General features: G+C 40.4%; 1 protein-coding gene across 2 annotated transcripts; it reads right to left on the reverse strand.

Annotated features, from left to right (window-relative positions):
• Positions 1-202: 202 nt before the first annotated feature.
• On the reverse strand, positions 203-18,795 carry lrrtm4l1 (leucine rich repeat transmembrane neuronal 4 like 1). 2 transcript variants are annotated; one of them, XR_005099641.1, is made up of 3 exons: positions 18,187-18,795; positions 9,472-11,161; positions 203-1,399 (listed from the first exon to the last, which is right to left on the reverse strand). XR_005099641.1 is itself a non-coding variant. In XM_037265705.1 (3 exons), exons 1-3 carry the CDS (start codon positions 18,188-18,190, stop codon positions 1,334-1,336), a joined length of 1,695 nt encoding a protein of 564 aa, XP_037121600.1. In that variant the 5' UTR covers positions 18,191-18,795; the 3' UTR covers positions 203-1,333. The 2 variants fall into 2 exon arrangements, 1 of the variants encoding a protein (XP_037121600.1); XM_037265705.1 differs by having other exon boundaries at positions 9,537-11,161.
• Positions 18,796-21,045: the final 2,250 nt, after the last annotated feature.

The raw sequence follows: 21,045 nt of genomic DNA on the forward strand, positions 1-21,045 counted from the left end.
GAGGTAAGCAGAAATTTACAATACAAAATGAGTGAGGGTTTTTTTTTTTTTTTGTACAGGAAGGGTTGGTGGTGCATTGAAGGGCTTGTCACAACTCAATTTACCGAACCTTGAGATGAAAACACGAGCACACAAAGAGCAAAATGGATGTCGCGAGGCGTGAGACCGGAATGGCTGTGTTCGGGGAAAGAATGATAAGTCATTTGATGTGAGAAAGATTATCTCGACAGGATGGGTTTGAGTCAACACCCTCACTGGGAGATTCACAAAGACACGCACAGTTGCACATATACTGGGAAAAACAACGGCAAAAAAAAGTTGATCCACAACAGAGGACGATTTAGTGGCCAATTGAAACTGTGCTGAGGGAAAATGAAAAGAATTTAGTCGGGTAACAAGTTTAGAAGAAATGTCCCTTCCACGCATGTTGAGATTTTCTCATTTTGTGTCCACACAAATCAATAGCAATAAGTTATCATCAATACTGGTTGGGGAAAAAAAAAAAGGTTGGAGGACAAACGATTATTTCTACTTTACACACATCACATGTAATGATGATAGGTCGGTGAGGGGCGGAGCCACAGCGAGGGGGTGGAGCCAGCAACAGAAGCAGTGCATTTGGTGTTTAAGGTTAAAAACGGCAGGAGAAAAAATGCCTCAAAGTACATCGTCATTAACATTATACGCTTAGAAAAGTACATTTCATTCATGACGTGTTTTTCTTTTTTTCCACTACTTTTACTTTTGATTGCATGTTCTGTCCATTCAATCAAAGCATTGAAAATGAAACATACAAAAAATAAAATAAATTACAAACGCACAACAAGATAAGTCATTAGCTTGGGATAGTCTTAGCACTGGCTAATTTTCTCTTTTTTTTCTGACCGCCTGATCATCTGAAACAACAGGTGCAAAATAAAAATAAAAAAATCAGATCCCGTGAGGCACATAGACACCATCTGAGCCTTGAATCTTTTCATGTAGAGTCTTGCCCAATGACATAACGGTTCATATAGAATCCAAATCCGCTTTACTGTCACTGTCAGCGAAATAGTCCAAACTCATCTGTGCGAGCTTATTCATCGGTTTTAAAGCAAAACTTGCATATGTACAGTCTCCATCTTGGAATCCAACCACGTTGTCCTCATAGAGACAATAAGCAAAAGTGGTTATTAGGCCATCAGTACAGAAAACGATTATTGGAAATATCATCTTTGATTCTTGTGACTTTCCAGAAAGTGAAAAAAAAGGGTTTCTTCTGCTATTCTCTACACAATGCTCTCTGTGATTGTATTTGTTGGATTGGTGTGTTGTTCCCCAGCGGCGGTTCCTTCTAATGGATAGTAGGCAGCTCGCCCAGCCACGCACCAGGTAGTGGGCGTCGACAGGTATACTCATTCTGCAAGGAAAAGATGATGTTAGAAACATCTAGTAGTGGTTCAAAAGAAAAAGTGTTCGTCATTTCAGTGATCGGTGATTTGAAAGTAATAGCAGGCAAGATTGGTAAAACATCAAGTGTCAAGACAGATATTTGACGCTGCATTTGGACCTGTACAATTGTCCAAAAGATTTTTTTCTCTTGTTCTGTGTGAACACACAGAAGCTTCTTGCATTCCTGTAAGAAATGCATTCGATATGTTTTGTAGACTAAAGCTTTTGAGAGAGCTCTCTGTGCTTGGTAATTGGACATCTTTTCATAAGATGCTAGTTTGGACCAAGAAAGCCAATATTAATTTAGTCTTCGAAATACGGGCAGATTTCAGCGAATTTTCTTCATTTTCAGTTTCTTCCCTGTGCCGCTTACACACAGGTGTCAAAGTCAAGGCCTGGGGGCCAGATACGGCCCGCCACATCATTTTAGGTGGCCCGCGAAGACAAATTGTGCATCAAATTCATGTCAATTCCGAAATTTCAAATTGCTTTCACTTTTAAAAAATACAGATATTGTTAGCAATTTTTATCACCATTCATTTTTTTCAATCATTTTTATTTTTAATTATTTGATTTCAATATTTCATTTTTAAATATTTGAACAGTTTTGATTAGTCTCTGTTTTGAAAACTATCACTTTGTTGTGTAGCCTATACTATATATACACTATGAGACGTTCATACATTTATTTAGGTTGACAATTTTAATGATGCGGCCCGCGACAAAAATCAATTTGACACCCCTGCTCATACGTAATACAAAATGCATACATATCATCCGAGTAACTCGCTGACAAATATCACTTCTTTGCCACTACTGTACTCAGTTACTCCAGCAAGAGAATTGAAGGAAATCTAAATATAAAAGACGGCGGATATGAGCGAGGAAGAAAATTAGCCACTTAGTAAGCGTCCCCGCGCGACGCAATCAAAAATAGACTTCTTGCTTTGCAACTGGTAATGAATCAATTAGTAGCGAAGCAGCTGCCTTCCTATTTGCCTTGTTTTCACTTCCTCCACTGTGCATTTGTTTTCCTTACAGTACATCATTACCAAGCTTGTATTTATAATCTCAAATTGAGCTGTCAAAAACGACAAAAGCCAATGAAAATATTTTTCCATTACCCTCTTCAATTTTAACGATCTTATCTTTGCATGACAACGTAGACCAAATATTCATATTAATGCCCCGCCCCCTTTCTGCTGCTTTGAATTACATCATTGATAAGGACATGGAAGGCTGCCCGCTTTGTATTATAGTTTTCCTGTCCGTCACTAGCGATTAGCTTGACTTTGGCTATCTTTGCATAAGTAGATGATGAATTTCACTCAACTTTAGAGTTGAGCTTCCAAGCTGGCAAGATCCCAAAAGAAACTCCACAAGCCGGATTGGCTTGAAGCTTTTAGTGACACCGATACAAGGTGACAGCTGGTTGGCCATTGATACCGTTGATGATCTCCGTAATCATGTTCTCGGGTCATGTCAGGGATATTTTGCCTCCGAGCACAGCGAGGCATTTAAAAACTGTAATGTCCCGAGACAAGCCAATAGCTGACATCGTACATAGATCAAAAAATATGAGTCTCTAGGAGATTCTAGTGACCCCCTTATACTTCCCTTCATATGATATTCTTCCGCGAGTGTAGCAACACAATGTAGCAACACTTCCAATTCTCTCGCGGCGTGCCAAACGGGAAATAAGAATGTTTGAGCGGGGCTTGCCTGCAAGTCTATAACATACACTTTTGTATTTTGTTGGAAGCAGCTAGTGAAGTCGAATGATTTCTAACGATCTATGATGGCTCGTATTATTTATTCATTCAATTTTAAATGCTCAAGTTTGACTCTAAATAGGAGATGAAACTTATGAAACTAGATCAACAATGTGCACGAAAATGGTCAAATGAATGTGACTAAAGTTATATGCCAAACATTTTAAGATTATGTTGCGCAATCTCAACTACTTTGAGATAAATAGACATCCTAATCAGGTTTTATCGGAAGCACAGTGAGCCAATTGGTTCAGGTTTTTGAAAGTGAGACCAAAACCAGAACAAACAAAAAGTCCTAAGATCTTACACAATCACTTAAATAGACACAAAGGCAAAAAAGAGAGCCATCTTTAATCTTCAAAAGACTTGTGTTTACAGCTAATTCCTTTTCAAACCTTCCTTTATCTTTGGGCCAAATATCTGATGAGACTGAAATTAATGAGCCGGGGCGACTGAAATGAGTGTAATATCGTTATCATGCAAAAGTGTGAATTCCTTGTCAAGCACAAATGAAACAAAAGAAATGTCATTACCACTGGTCAATATTAAAATGCATAAGAATTCCAAGTTATGACATTTATCGTGAGATTTCGTCATCTGGCAAATGGATCATTTCACAACAAAAAAACATTTGGCCTGAAAATAAAAGATGACTACTAAATTTTAGAATCCTCATTATGTTGTGTTTCCAAGAAAATAATTATCCTTGCTTTCAACCACATTCAATTATCTTTTCCCTATCTTTGATGATTGCAAAATTAAGCACCGCCATTTTTCTTCTAATGAAAAGCAAACTGCGGTACACACAAGCGGTGTGCATGCACGGTCAAAATAAATCATTCAGGCCAGATGACGGATGAATATTACATTTAAAACAGCACTGGACATAATTAATCTATGCCTGTGCCAAGGTTGATCGAAAGTGGCGAGCAAAGACTAGTAAGATGAGTGTCCTAATTTCTCATATCGTGCCTTATTTATCGCTATTAAAATCAGTTTTTTATTAAACTAAGCATTGAGACTCATTTAAAAAAAAACATCCACGATGCTTAATCAGTATTTGCATATTGGCTGTTGAGAAAGATAAAAACAGGGAACAGCGTTAATCTCCTTGCATACCAACAAAAGATGGCAGCGCTAAGCTTCTTCGGGGGGTTTTTCTGAGGAAACCCAATAAATTTACAAGGAAAAACCAGAGAAGCTTGTATCAGCATTTGATGGATGGTACACAGCAAGTTGCTTTTTCACGGGAGTGCTCGCTGTCAGACACGCAAGCACTCAACCTTCTGATTAATAAAGACCTAGATGCATTTAACATTCTATTATGATTCAGTAAACAAGGCCGCATGGGCAGAATGAAAGAATAAATGAAATTGTCTTTTTGACAACGATGTTTGTTCTCTGAACGAGAGAATGCTAATGATGATAGCACTCTCGCTAATTATATGGCTTCAAATTGTGTTTTGAGTGAAAAAATGTAGCAGAACTAAGAAGTGGCTATTAGAGTGACAGATTAATGAAGCAACATTTTTATTGTGCGCACAGCCCAGCATGTCCCGAAAACTATTCAACAATGAGGACCGGCCGTTCGGGAATCTCCCGACATTACCGATGGCCACAACGCCCCTGCGATAATTAGTCTACAGAAAATAAAACATCCGTCGCTGTCAGCAGAGATGTGGCAAGTTTACATGAATTAATAATAACCTGTATAAATACTTGAATATGCAAACGACAGGTATACTGAAGTGCATATTCACGTCCGTGTGGTATTAAATGGAATATCATAAAAAACTCAACAGTGAGCAATGTTTGGTATGTACACAGCTCTGAGATTTCCCGAAGGAGATCATATCCGACAGGCTTTAGAGCCAGCACGTCTTGGGGGAGGTGTCATTGTTTGTGCGTTTATTTACAGAACGCGGGTGAATATGTGCATGTTTCAGCTGCACTTTGGCGTGTGATTTATGGCGGTTGTGATTTATCCAGGTGATGGATGAGCGCGTTAAGAGCTACGGCCATGCCAACGCTCTCTAAGTCTTTGTCGCCGTATATTGTGTGGTAGCGTATAAAACAAGTCAATGCAATATTAAATTATCCTCACAGGGTAAAACAAAGATGAAATACAGAGCAATTGCCAGTCAATCACGATCCATTCCAAGATTCTGGTTGAGCTCTTTTGTTCTGAGAACACCTGCTAATTTGTTTGGGGGAAAAAGTAGACTAGATTTTAGACGACGTAAGAGCAGGTTTAAATTGCGGCGCAGTCCGGTTAGTTTTGCGATCCAGCATTCCATTTTTGTAAACCGCTTAACCTGTTCAGGATAGTCAGGAACGATCCCAGCTGGCTCGGAGCAAAATTCAGACTGGCACCAGTCAGTGACGGATCATCATGGCATAGAGAGCTTTCACACTCTCATTCAATGAGTGGGAACTGAAATGCAAATCAGGCGAGTGAAACCATGACATGGTCAGTGAATTTCTATCAACAAGGCATTGTTCCAAATGATCAAACATATGCTTGATAAGTCTTATTTTATGGTAGAGTTGGTGCATTCAGAATCTGAGTCGACTTCTTGCTATACAGAGATGAGGTCATCTGCAAAAATGAATTGATCGTCGTGTATCCGCAATGCCGAAGCATTTGTAAACTCCTCCTGTTTCCAATTAACCCCCCACCTGTCTCTTTCCTACTGTGGGATCTCAACCAGACAATTTGTGTTTACTGACCGCACATCTGGCTGCTTTGCTTTTGGGATTTCATTTCCAAATGCAAGCCAAGCGTACAGAAGTTGCTCTAACAATTTCACACAGAGCAGAGCACAGAAGACCATCATTCACCATTTTTAATTTCGGCAATCCAATTAAGCTCCGGGCGTTTAGTATCTACCTCGACTCAGATGTGATGAAGAGTTACGTGTACGCATGTTAGTCGTGACTCACTCCGGCGGTGATGTAAGTGGACTCACACTTAAGCAAATATGACGGCAGTGGCAAAATATGGAGCGTTCCAGTGTTATGATAGTGAGAAATGATTGCTCGAAGCTATGCGGATAACAAAGCAAAAGTGGCTCAGTTAGATGAGGTTTAGCGTGCTTGTAGGTATTTTCTTTCCCTGTTGACAATGACCTCACAATATTCACATTGACCTTACTATGAAAATGATTTTGCATCGGGATGATTACTATAATAATCATTTGAATAGCTGATGTACTTGAATTCAAATTCCTATTAAGAGTCCAGGCATGCATTCACCGTGTGTGACAGTCTAATCCAAAAGGTAAGTCACGACTCAATGTTCAATTTTCACCATTTTAATCCCGAGTTGATACGAGACACATTTCTGAAGGCAAATTATTGCCTTCGAACGATTCGACGTTTCATCACTCGCATCATTTGGCTTCTGACTAATTCCTGACATTTGTCACCATCATTTTTCAGAGCTTTGTGAATGACATGTAAATGCCATGAGAAGACAAAGTGTGTAGGCAGGGGGGCAAATTCTATGTTATTCCCTTTTGCTCGTCCTCAAATCTGAAAACATGCTGACCTTTTCGCTAAAAGGCCATTTTGAGTAATCAATTTACCGCAATTTACCGGATTCATCGTTAGCAACAATTAAGCCTACATGTTCGTATCAACTATCCAGCTCGAATCATCTGAGGTTTCCATCTCCAATTTTGCCGTCTCGAATACACCAATGAGTCACAAGCCTTGGTGTTGACAGTTTTACGCATCGCTTCATTAATTCCTCAAGCCAATATTTAAACAAGTCTTTCTCGCGTAATGGCCGATAGGGAAGATTCCGTTCGTATCTTTGTTCGCCAGTAAAAAAAAAAAAAAAGAAAACAATTACGAGGTTAACTTGAACTGTGACTTATTGATTTAATAAAACATGTTGACAAAAAGCCCAATAGCTGCAGGATGCCTCGTACCACTGGAATGGCGCTTGACGTTTGCCCGGGGAGACGAAAGCGCGAGTCAGCCTTTAATGAAAGTGTCATGCTAAAGCTTGGATGAATAACAGGCGGAAAAAAGGCATTTAGCTGGAGGAAATTACCAACATACCCTTAAAGTTCAACTTTAAATTGTGTCACTAAACAACCGCGGGAATGTGATGGTCCCGTTATTGAGTTTACACGACACCAGTTAGGGAGTATTAAGAAACAAAAACTTGTTTTATGACAGATTTCTATCTCCTATCGTCCAATCTTGTGAAGAAATTCCATAAATAGCATCCCGGAGCTACATGGTGCTGATGTCGTTTCCCTCTGACTGTTGTTGATTTCACGCAGGCACTATTCTGTCCTCATTTAAAATCAGTCGGCCTTTTTTCTCTCACCGGGCAACACAACTAGAAAGCAAACGAGGAATGCGAGCTCCAAAGAGGGAACAATAGAAACAGGATTTTGTGAAAACCCCGTAGGAGGATTGTTGCATTTTATTTAGATCCAGCCATCCGTTTTGTATTCTGCTTGTCCTCATTGGGGTCACGGTGTGAGCTGAGGGCTAAATCAGCTGACTTTATTTTCTGCAACATCATAGGTGTAAAATACAACCCACCGCCGGAGTTTTATTTGTGTCGCAACCCCCGTGTGGCAACAAATGATCAAATAAATGTATCGCCACGTTAATTTATTAGCACCGTAAACGTGTTGGCAACGTCCTTTTATACCACGGGAATATTCTTCTGTATGAAGGTGGGTGGCTTTGATCTAAAGATGGAGAAGACAATTCTACCCCACAGCTGGCGGCAAGAGCAACACGGGGGTATGTGGAAAGGATTCTAAAATTCAATTTAGCCCAGTAGCGGGGGTGGCTCCTTTGTGCAACAGAGCTGCTTCCCCTCATATACTTATAAACACTTTCAAAGGGGAAACTGCGCTTTATACACATTTGAATTCCAGATGCTGCCAATAATACTCTCATCTGTGTTTCGTCTTGAGTGTGACAATACTTCTGCATGTGTAATCCTGCAGCCTTGGGTGAAGAACAACGATTACAGCATAGCCTTGCATGCATCATTGTTCGGCTCATCCTGCACGGGGACTTATTTTGAGAATGACCTAGCAATCGAGAGAAGAGGGCATGAAATTGCTTCCCGGTTATAGAGACGTTGTTGTGATGAGTCTCTGAACATCCTTATCAAATGCTTTGTCGCTCAAACAGCTGCTCACACCACCACGTGCATGCATCTGTTAGCGAGCAAAAGAAATACAGCGAGTACTTTTGTTGATATGATTCTGAACCACGGAGTCGAATGGGGCAACTTAATATTGCTTGAACTTAGGAACCGAGGTTTTGAACTGGGATTTGGAAATTAGAAGAAAATTAAAGGATAAAATTTGAAAGTAAGTATAGCTTACGGCAGTCGCACCTCAGCTCCTAATCCTTCTTTAAAAGTGACTCTGTACAGGGGACAGGGAGCGGAAAATGAAAGTGTTCCTCTAAATGGCTTGTGGAGGGATGCCTGTCAAGTGGAACGGGTCTAGTGGGGAAATTAGCCAGAAAACATGTCAAGCGAGCGCTGCGGCTGGCTGTGTGGCATCGTTGCCGCCTCAAAGGGGAAGAGGCTACACTCGCAGGATGGCAAACACAAAGAATGCTTAATTAAATGACCACCGAGACAAATGTGTTCTTTTCCATCCCTGACAATTCAAAGCCGCAATGTTAGCAACCCTTGTGTTGAATTATTGTAGACTGCCATATGCTATTACATCACAAAAGTTTCTTTATCTAATTCTTTGGAAACTTCTTTACGTATGTCATTTTCTCTGTGTGGTGTCCCACAGGGCTCAACTTTAAGGCATCTATAAATTCCAACCCAATAAAACTCATGATTTTCCCCTCAGAAAAATATAAACTTTTTCAGTTTCATACTGTGTAAAAATCAAATCATTTCCTTCAGTCTCAAAGAAAATAGCAAAAGTGTTGTTAAAACAAATTGTGAGTCATGCAAAACTGGTGCAGTATAATTTCTACTAGTGTTAGTGTCCAATTATTCATTGTTCCCTTACATCCAAATACTTTTTATTTTTTTATTTTACATCTGTGAGCTCAGTAAATTAAAACAATTATGCTTTTTTTTTTTTCTTCTAAGGCCCACATAATCCTCTAAAACCTCAGTTCATTTAAAAACAATCTTAAAATGCTGATCTTAAGGCGAACTCCTGAATAATTGGAGGCATTAAGTGATGTTGCAAGTCAAAATGTGAGTCAAGGTTAGTTAATTAGTCATTTTAGAGGGTATACTTGCTCATATATTTACCTGTCTGATGAGGCTTTGTATTTTGAATTTGATTTCTACTTTTAGGCTGATGCGATGGATCATACCTCACACTCCCTGGAGCTAGACATTGTGCAAGTGCAGGAGCCAGTGCCGTTGCCAAGCACTTCCAATGCCTCCGGAGTGGCAGCAGGGTTGTAGCTCATGTAATATTCTTGCAGCTGGGTGCTTAGGTCCTGCTCCGGCTCGGGACTTTTTTTGCGACATTTTCTCCCCACCATGGATCGCTGGTGGAGCAATCTGGTTGCGCCCGGGTAGCGGCGCCACAAGACGTAGACGATGGTCAAAATGAGAGACATGCTGAAGAAGAGTGCCACACTGCCTACCACGACTTTATGCAGAGTCATATGTTCCATCTCTGGGGGTAGAATGTGAGTGGGTCGACTACGTGCCACCGAGTCTCTTGGATCTTTACTCATGTGCCCAGGGAACGTAGGACGAGGAATAGGTTGCGGTCGAAATGGTGGGTGTGGATCGTAGGTTGGTGATATGAGTGGAGAACCGCTAGTGGGGGCAAAGGTCGGCTCATTGGTGGCTTCGGAAAAAAGCTCCGACATCGGCGAGGGTGTCTCGTTCAGAACGTAATCGATTTCCTCGCAAATGCCGTGGTTCCTTGTGGCTTCCATAATCTTTTCTCCTTGGAGATACTTTGGGCTGCTGCATATCATAGTGGTGTCTTTTGTGCCACGGAAATTTCTCAACCAAGCCACCAGCGGACATATGCCAGTGGTACAATCCCATATGTTGCCAGCCAGGCTGATGGAAGTCAGCGAGTTCCACGCCGACACCGCCTCTTGAGATACGTTGGACAGTTTGTTGGATTCCAAGTTGAGAACTTGAAGGTTGGGCAAGCAGTGGAACACGGCCGGATCCAGGATCTGTATTTCATTTCCAGACAGGTCGAGTTTCTGCAGCGTATACCACGTCCACGGAAGTCCCTGATTGACCACCTTGATTCGATTCCACTGCAGGTATAACGATCTCAGATTGGCGAGACGAGGAAAGAGAAAAAAGTTGATCCGGGTGAACTGGTTATGCTCAAGATGCAACTCCATCAGCTTCTGTAACCCTAAAAAGGTGGTGCGTGTGAGAGCCTTGATTCGATTGTAGCCCAAATCCAGAAACTCCAAACTTCGGCACTCGAGGAACGCTCGGATGGGGATGTTGGAGAGACCGTTTGAGCGGAGGTGTAGGTTTTGCAACTTCCGCAAACCATGGAATTGTCCCGGTTGCAGGATTTCCAACTTGTTGTACGACAGGTCTAAACTACGAAGATTGGGAATTCCGTGGAATGTCGAATTGTGCAGCGACGTGATCTTATTCGAGCTCATAATGAGTTCTTTTAGTCTCCGAACTCCCTGGAATGCCCGACTGTCGACCGCTGAAATCTGATTGTGATCCAGGTATATCCAGAGAAGCTGACCCAAGTGAGCAAACTGATACGGTAACAGAGTGTGCAGCTCATTATAGCGCATGGAGAGACCCTGGCACCCCACGGAAATATTTTCTGGGACATCCAAGAAAGCAGACGAATCACAATTAACCGTCTTCCCTTCGCACCGACAACTATTTGGGCACGTGCGCTCGACGAAGCTGAACAATAAGGGAACTCGCAAAAGGAGAAGGAGTGGAAAGAGGAGGTGCGCCACTCGTCCATCGTTCAGCATTGGACCTGGAAGAGAAGACCATACATTTTACAATTTCATTTGTCACAACATATCATTTGATAAGTGATGTCTAACACACAATAGTAATGTTGAATACCTGCAACAAAGTTCAAACGCTGTCCACGGATAAATTTAGCACCGCCGACCCCATTAACACGGGCTATACGGTACGACTCTTAATTCCCATTAAGGTAGATTATGGAGGGGGGGGGGGGGGGGTGACAGATGTTAGCCGCGTATTATACAGTGGTTATTTATGGATGAATTATCACATATGCTCCAGACGGATTAAATGGTTTTACTAAGCCCTTGTACAGTTTGTCTCTTAATTTCTTTTGAGAAGCACATGACATAAATGTAAACTATAATTAAGAAGAGTGGTAAAAAATGTACATGATGTGAGGTGACGGTGAGTAAATGAGAGTAGGGACAATGTGCCATGTGAAAATGTGTTCTATTAATAAATTTCTTGGCTCCTCCAAGCCATAAATGCAGCGCAGCTTCCATCTTATCCATTAGCTGCTCTGTCAAGTGGTTAAGAGTTCAATGTACCGGACCTATTCATTAGTTGTATTAAAATGATTCCAATTCTCGTTGGAGCAGTTAAAATGGACTTGGTAAGCTCAAAGAAAGGATGAACAGATTTTGATGTCCTAAAACATTAGATGAGATGATATGCATGAGAGCTATGGCGGTCAGCCATTTTCTCATTGATGTTGCTGCTTGGCTGAATATCTAATTAGCGCACATTGATTCCGTATGGATCCCTGCATGGACAAAAGATTAAGAAGCAAGTGTTTATCAGGTCCCCAAGTGAGGCGTGGAGAGATTTGAACTCTCGTCGCGTTTGATTAACCTCAGATTCAATGCTGCCATTATATTTTTTATTTTTTTTTATACCTTCGACTTTGAGTGACTTGTTGGTAGTTATACAGTATAAAAAAAAACGTGATCTCTGTGGGGATGCTCATGAAAACTGGAAAAAAAAAACATGGTGGAAAAAGTTGAAAAAGACTAAATAGTATAGCTGGCAACCAAAGAGATTTAATCTAATCGGATAGATGAACATCTGATTACTGTATCTCGTGTTTTTTCTTTCTTTATCAAAGCTTGACCAATTGAAGCCGGAGGCGCCGAAGTTTTTTTTTTTTTTTTTACAAAATAACTCTTGCCAACTGTTAATGCCTTTGCGTTTAAAGCAACTGTAATGTCTGTAATAGAGTTTGCGGTCTGTAATTTATAGTTTATTGACCCGTGAACCTTTACGTTACAAATGCAATTTCGGACAGCCAAAAATCGAACAAGCAACGCCTCATTACTCGTAGATTGGTGAAGTCGATGTACAACTGTATTTACTGATATGCAAATGCACCACCCAGCAAAATTCCCAGAAGCTCTCGAAACTCACTTTTGATATGTCACCTAAGGTTATGCTTTTTTTTTTTTTAATCTGCCAAAGATGAGACGACTTTCCAGCCGAAGGGTACGGAAGGTTGTGCCAGTCCCCGAAGAGTCAGCTGTCGTGTTGCTTGGCATCGCGACGCCTTGATATTTCATTTGAATGCACCAGGCTCTAAGCAGCAATGCAAAGGCTATTAGCCAAAGTGCCCGAGTGGCTTGGCCAACCGTGTGCGGGTCAAATTCCGAAGCACTCGGAACAAATGAGAAGAGAGCCAGAAATGCAACTATATCCACTATTTGGTATTAAACGTTCAACTTACGAATATTATACTATAGTTTGCGTTTCATTGCAGAGACATTTTGGGATTGGAAACAGGCACAATCAACTCCATTATGGAATTGTGCTTTTAGTTGATATGCGGTAAGCAATGCAGAATATGTTAGAGTTGTGCTAGTGCAAGCCTTGTTTAATGTGTATGGAAATTTGAAAAGTATGACTCTTCCAGGTTCGGGAAAATGAAGCTTCATATTTGCTTCATGAACCAGTTGAAGATTCATTTTGCTATGACTAGATTTTTGAAATTCCCACTGTCCAGAGGTGATCTGTCATCTTATGGTCATTAGTTTCTCAAATGTGTTGACGCTCACAACGGCGCCAGGTTGCATGCGTCTCCTGTAACATCAACACTTTTGCCGTTGAGAATTATTCGAAAGTTCATCTTCATTTGATCAGAGAAGCTGTTAGTTTGAAAGTGTATGATGTGTGACTGAGCTTAGGCAAGCAGAATTTGAGATGGCCACTTTAGTATTGTGATTTACGACATAACTGACCATGCGCACTTAGATTTAGGGCACATAAAATAAAAAGCACTCCCGGGACTTAAAAGTATGTGACATATTATAAGTCATGGGGACCATCTTATTCCACAGTGATTCACTGGACACACTAGCATTACAATATTGAATTTTTTTACTTTTTACATGACTAACAGCTATTATTTCAGAAGCAATTAAATAAAATTTGCAAGTCAGATGTAACTTTAAAAGTGGAGGATTTATGATAAAAGCTTTTTTGGGGGTGGGCTGTGCATGGTAACCAATGAAGGCCAGTGACATCCTTCAATACACGATTTTATAACGCAGCCGGGTGTATGTGAGATTGAGAAAAAGGCATTGGAATTCCATGTGATTAGCAATCGAGTTTGTAAGCTCACTTCTGCTGAAGAGGCTTAGTGAGGGATGTTTTAAACAAGGACTCGTGAGCGTATTGACCTCCTAAAGTATAAAAGTAGATAAATGAAGGTCTGTGCTTCAACTGCTCGTTGACTCTTTCATCAGAAAAGAAAGACTTGAATAATTAACACTCCAAAAGCCCTATCGCCACCTGTAGGACATTTCTCAACGTGCAACCGTTAACATTCTACTGCAGATCGGTGTGAAGATGAAGAATATAGCACAACTCCAAGTCCTCAATTGATGAAGTGTCTTTAACGTACATCAAATTCCCGCGGCTGCGTGAGTTTAACATGTTTATTGATTGCAGCGTTTATCATGGTCACTAAGGCCTCTTGATTCTTATTGACCAGTTCATCTGGGTAAATTTTTGGTTTAAAAAAAAAAAAGACAAATAAATAATAATAAAAAAACTTAAATGAATTAAATAAATTAAATAAATAGACGAGTATAACCCATAATAAAAAAAAAGACAAATAAATAATAATAAAAAAACTTAAATGAATTAAATAAATTAAATAAATAGACGAGTATAACCCATAATTGTTTTATCCAACATGATGAGCGACGGGGTGTTGGCACCAAAGCGAACATATATGCAGCGGAACACATCTAGCATCACGTAAAGCTATGCTAACAATATTAACATTCATGGTTTTCCCAAGGGTGGCTGGTCTGCAATTTATCAAAACAAACTCACATTTTCAGCTGTTCTTATCTACCCCGTCAGTCAAACGGTTGAAGAAATCTTCCAAAAGAGCCAAATGATAACTCGATATCACATATTCTTGCTGACTGGGGCAAGGGAATAATATAGCATGGTGATTGGATTTTCTTATTATTGTTTTGGTTTTGGCAGGCTAAGCACTGCTGTCCGATGTATTTAGACGTGAGTGCCGCACATGCACAACCGGAGGTATCGGGTTGCAAGTTTTTGGCGTGGCGGCAAATTATTTCAGTGGACTGCAGGGTTCAAAATATGTTCCTGAATGTTATCTTCAAGCATTTTTGAAAATTGGACTAATATCAGACATCACGATGAGTCGTGGAGTGTAAATATAGGATACCCCAACCAACAATTTGCTGTATATGGCTTTCAAATGTTTTGTGTTATTTAAAATTGATGTTGCTATTTACTTGTACGCCATAGCTGACTTTTAAAGGGCAAGTAGCTCAATTTAGTTGATGTCGTTTTGAAAACTCCGGTTTGGTCCTATTTTTTTTTCTTCGTCGACACTATTTTGCAGTTGCTGAGGTCTTTTGTTGTTGTTGTTGTTGCTGCATAATAGAGGCAAACATCTCCTCCGGGTTATCCCACCAAGTATGAAGCACGCACTGAGGATAGAATGAATAAGCATATCCAACAATTTCACGATGCGGAGAGTGCCTGGGCTCAGCAAATAAAATGCGGCAAGAGTTTATTAGCTGATGACTGAGAAAGCCTGCAGACTTTACTGTGACTCTTCTTGTCATTTAACGACTTTGAAAATATTCGCATCTTCCTGATCTTGGACTTGGAAATATCAACTGCTTCTGACATTACTGAGCGTATTTCATGTCTTGTTTATAATTGAAGTCTCGTGAAATATAGTTCTTGGCGAACGATGCGTCGGCTTGGCAATATGTATTCAAATGCGCCCAATCAAAATGGAAACGAGACCGTACGGTATTCTGCTATAACAACAAGATCCAAATCTAGTTTGGAGCGGAGACAACTGTATCTGCTTGTCACGCACATGGAGTCATTAGTGCCGTGCCATTGTTTCTCTCCCCCGTCATGCTGGAATTTCTGACGTTTGATTATATTTCTTCTGTGTCTCGCCTGCAGCCTTTCCTTGGACTCGAGTAAATTAAAATGAGACTTTGTCAGAGATGCTGATTCACGCAAAAATCACAACTCGGGGAAATAGCCAGATACGCTACTGCAATGATTTTAAGTTTGAATCATTTAGTAAAATCACTAGAGCCACATTTTTAACTGAGAAATTCTGGCAGGGATCAGATTTTCCTCTTTGTGTCTTCTCCGGCCATGATTAATGCAAAGCTTGATTCACAATGGTCCGCTCGGTGCCAGGAATCACAAATCAAACCCATTTTGCCGTTTTACAGCATTCCATTGTCTCCTACTTTCACCAACCGGTTAAAGATGCTCATATTGACCGTTTGCGATGAACCGAGCTCATTTCCTGGGAGGTTCGCTTTGGTGGAAGTCTTCTATCATGTCCTCGATTTTTACCCTTGAATCAATCCGCGGCGTGATCTTGATGTCCACACCGTATTAGTAGATTGTCAACATAATTTGTCAAGGACCCAACATAGTCCAAACTGTGCCTTTCTGCTCTAAGTCTTCAATCTCTGCCGGTATCTTCCTGCTAGCGTAGCATTGGTATTCCACAGCCGGCTCCTTGTTTCCTCCCGGCTACCGTGATCATTTTCAAGAGGTCACAGATCTGAATTTTACCCCTCTGCTACTGCTTCACCTCTCGTCTCTCTTGTGGTTGATGTGTTTGGTTTTACCCACGGATGGTTTAATTACCTGGGCCAAGGAGGTCATGTTTTCAATGCCGTTGGTTCGTTTTAAGTCCTCTAACTTACTATCGACGGTTCCTCATACTTTAAATGGGTCTTGTGACTTAACGTGCGTTTTTGGTTTGGCGATGATGAGCAATTGAATCCAGCCAAGCCCACACTAGTGATTCATAAATTGGTCCATATTCCATTTCCCAAGTACACTTACGAACACAGCATGTATATTCACTTAGTGATGTGCATGCTATGATTTGAATAAGTCTTTTCATTGCTTTGATAAAAGCGACTAGCACTCAATCAGGAGCACATTTTTTTTTCCATCCAATGCAGTCAATCGACTTTGGCAAGGTGATTAAGCAATTTGTGTATGTATGCTATTTCCGAGACGTTCTAAATTATTTGTGGCTTTCAGGATCATTTGAAAATAACAAAATGGAACATAATGGACTGAAAATAATCGCTATTATCTTTAAACCTGGTATGTTCCATCAAAATATTTTCTTTGCCAAATAATTACTCCTCCTCTGAGGACCGATTACAATCTGATAAAGAATTTCCATTATGGGATGAATTGACTTTTCATTGTCACACATCATTACATTAAAAAAAAAAAAAAATTATGCTTAAATTGTGTTTGTTAAACAGTTCTGCTGCTATTGGAGGCTAGACAGCATGCATAAAATAACAGAAATGTCACTACTGCGGCTGTAGATGGCCATCAAGAGACAAATACCAGGCAGAAAATCTAATCCAAGCACCAACCTAATGCAGTCAAGCTAAATCACATTTTTGGAAGATGGCACTGCTGGATTTTCATGAATTGTTCAAATGACACAATTCCGACATACTCTTCCCGGATGGCACAGTTGGGTAATGACTTGTAGTAGGATCCAATTTTGGTGGGTGAACTTGAGTTGACGCTCTACTCTGACAAATGTCAGACTTTGTCAAAGAACATAATTGTTGGTGTGAATTAGTTGGACTGCTAATTAAAACACCATTTTTATGCACGCATGTGTGGGCAGCGTGGAAGGCCCACTGCTTGGGTCACGTCGACTCACAACATGTGATGCAATATAATGAGATCCAGCAAATGTGCCTCCACAAAAAAATAATCATGCACAATTTTGACTAACAGTGCCAAGTGATAATGCGCAATCAGGTGACCAAAATATTTGTTAATTCAACTGTAATTATGACAGAAACGAGATGTTTTATTATGTCATAAATACTAATATATTGCTCATAGTTTGTGCCAATTATGTGTATGGTTGAAAATTTTAAAAAATGGCAAATGGAACAAGTTTCATAGAGACAAATGGAGCTATTTGCATACATGTCATGTCATGTCCTGTCATCCCACCTTGTGTGTGTGTGTGTGTGTGAGCAGACATGGAAAATGACCCCCCCTCACTGCAGCAGAGAAAAAAAACCATGATATTTTGCATCCCAAACTCAGCGGTGTATTTTAACCAGCCTATCCCACACATTAAAAATAAAGATTGATTGGAAGCCGCAGAAGGCAAGGGAAGTGTGGGTTTGTGGCTCCTGAGCAGTAAAATGGAGGAGGCGTGTGGGATCAGATTGGAGGAGCTGTTTGAGGGGGGGCAGCAGAAGTTAGAGGAATGACTCAAATCCGCCACAGCTTGCAATGCTGTGGAAAAGTGCAGACTGCTCCCCTGCGTATCCATTTAATAAACCTCATTGTGCAATTCTCATTCTCATTTTGCGAGTCCACTGCGCAATTACACTTCAACGCGCGCCTTTGTCATCTACACTAAATGTGACAATCATTTCCCGTCCTTGATGCGACAGGATCACGATATGTAAATGCACCTGACTAAATTTGGTACGTTTAAATACTCACCCATGTTGTCTCATCCGCGCGTCCGCTCCGTTCCTTAATACAGTCGTGCGATTCTTCAGGACCGATCACGACTTCCCCTAGTCTCCCTTGTCCAATCCAGACCCACAAAAAAACTGGCGGAACCCCCTCAAGCAAGCGGTGATTCACCTTGGATCATTCCTAAAAAAGAAATAAATCTTCCGGTGGTTCAAGCGTTCAAAGTTTGTTCCAATGCGCACTGGCGCTGCGTAACTCTCCGCGCATCACAGAAGATGTGTCATCAAAACTCAAATTGCGAATATATCTTCGGATTTGAAGCATGATTTTAGAAGGCGCACGGATGAAAACTAACAGCACGTTTCAAAAGTGTCCAAAGTCAGAGAAGAGCACGGTTGTGGCGCAGAGATGGGCGCAGCCTCCTCGCCAAGCAGGTGCTCCATGCAAGCGCACGTCAGCAATGTGCTGGATTTGCAGGGGCGCGTGCTCTGCCTACCCAGATGCGTGCGCGCGCGTGCGCGAAGGAGGACGCAAGACTCCACTCAGTGCATTGTTGAACAGCTGTAGGCGCCTTCTGGTCAAATATGAGATTTGTTGTTTGTTCAATCATCAATTTGCTCCCTGAATCGGGATTGTGTTAAGGGGGTGTGGGGGGGGGGGGGGGGCATGAAGATTGGAATTATTACGGGGTGAGTGGGTGCAGCTTCATCCACTCTCACGTTGCATAATTACTGCAGCTGAAAGTGGCAAATGTAGTGCTTTGCAAGAACAGATGCTGTTGTCTTCCAAGATATCGGATATAATGAAGTGAAACGATGACTACTTCCAAAGTATACTCATCATTTTATTTACATTTGGAATTCAGAAATGCTGACAGAATATGAAATGGCAGGCCACCTACTCTGAAAAACTGCAAGTGTACGAAATCAGTGGCTTTGTTTACATGGACTAATTATTTAAATTGTCTGTTTAAAGCATCTGTCAGCTTCACGCTAATGCTAACACTTCATAGGAAATACATATAACCCATGTAGACATAAAATATAACTGCACTTGTAGTCATATATTCTTGATCATCTGCGACGAGCTGGGAGAAGCTCAGATGTGTATAGTACAGCATTTTTGTCGTCTCTTTGGATTTGCCTTGATTTATGAGATTGTAAGATATATATAGACGAAAATATATATTTACATTTTTTTGTAAAATGGTATTTAGTGTTACAAAATTGTAGTTGCAAAGGGCATCAGGAGTTAAAAAAAAAAAAAAACGGAAAAATGCTGCAATGCTCATCGCCAGATTATATCTATACTCAATCAAAAATAATAACTTTGGCCTTCGTGACGTCAGACGAGACAGGAGTGATAAAGCTTGAAATTGACAACCGGTTGGGATGTGATGAAAATGCGTGAAACCATATTTTCCAACGACAAGAGCCCCCTTTCGATTTAGTTTTTTTTTCTCGAAGGAAAATGGACATTTCTTTTGAAACTGCTTCCATGGTAACCACCCTATTATTATGTTTATGATTTTACCTCTTAATTGGCTACCTCCGCTGATCACCTGATAATCAAAGAAGCAACTGTTTTCACAGGCCACCGGTGAGAAATTTGCAAATGTGTCACGTATGATTTTCAAAATGACATCTCACTCCATTCTCACATTGCCATCATATTGCACCCTTTTAAGTTTTCCTCGAAGCTGACAGTACCTCAGCAATGCCTTAAATCATCACATTGCATCAAAACATGTTTTTTTTTCTCCACGTAAAAGAGGTCAAATGAATGGTGTCAGTTCTTTGAAAATAAAAGAACAGAGGTGAACGGAATATTATACGGCGTACAAGGTGTGTCGTTCTTCTTACATGTTTTATACATGGAATCGAAAAGATTTCCAGTATGACATGAGCGGAAATATCCGTAGCCGTATGAAGATAATTGGTTGTTTGTTATAGCCGTGGGCAAAAACTGACAGTACCTCAGTAATCTTTCCGGGTCAAAGCTCCGTTGGGTGTCACTTCAGTTCAATTTGTGTGGGACTGTGTTTTGGATGGATCTCACCTAACGACCCAACTGTGATCTGGATTTTGACGTATTTATCCATTCGGGTCGGAAGAGCTTCAGCCGTGTGCTTTAGGACCAAACTTAGTGAATTAGAATCTTCTGATAACATTTGTACTGTGGAGAAATATGACAAGAGCCCAAGTTTACCAAAATGAGACAAGCACAGACTATTTTTTTTTGCTTTGTCTGTTGACAGAAATAAGAAATGTTTGATATATTCACTGAACTTTATGCATTATGCATTTTGGCAGTTTATTACAAAAACAAAATCTTGTTTATATTCTCGAGCCATAATGTGCATCGCAATTCTTACGGATGAAGGATGAATTGCTTATTACTTTCAGAAACTTTAACTTTTCATCGTATTTTATTTAACTATAAAGTGCAGCGGATAATAAGATGCAGTGACAAAAAAGCCACGCGGGTTATAAGGTGCACAGTTTATAATGCGCCCCAATTATAAGGCAAAATACTTCGCCATAGAAACACAACAAATATATTCTACTTTAGTTCAACATCCATACGAGGTGATTATACGGCGCAATGTCAATTTTTTAAAAAAATTAAAGGATTTGAAGTGCGCCTTATAGTTTGAAAAATACGGCATGTTAACGCTTTCTTGCCACGAACAATTCCGCTGTTAAAGAATGTTTAATTTATTTTAACTCAACTTACCTTAAGAAACTTTCTGAACATTCAAGAATGTAAAATATGTAAAAGAATAAATGCCGAGCAAAGCCAAAAACACGACTCTTTAATAGAAGTGACCGTAAATTAGTCTGGTTTTTTTTCTTCCTCTCAAGAAAATTGCTGCATTATTGA

The sequence above is a fragment of the Syngnathus acus genome, chromosome 12 (genome assembly GCF_901709675.1).
Source record: "Syngnathus acus chromosome 12, fSynAcu1.2, whole genome shotgun sequence".
NCBI lineage: Eukaryota > Metazoa > Chordata > Actinopteri > Syngnathiformes > Syngnathidae > Syngnathus > Syngnathus acus.

Bases quoted from the DNA above. Each gene is read 5' to 3' on its own strand.
- lrrtm4l1 (XM_037265705.1), bottom strand. The intron at 1,400-9,536 runs GTATGATCCATC...TTTTCCTTGCAG, and splicing joins CTAGCTCCAGGGAGTGTGAG to AATGAGTATACCTGTCGACG.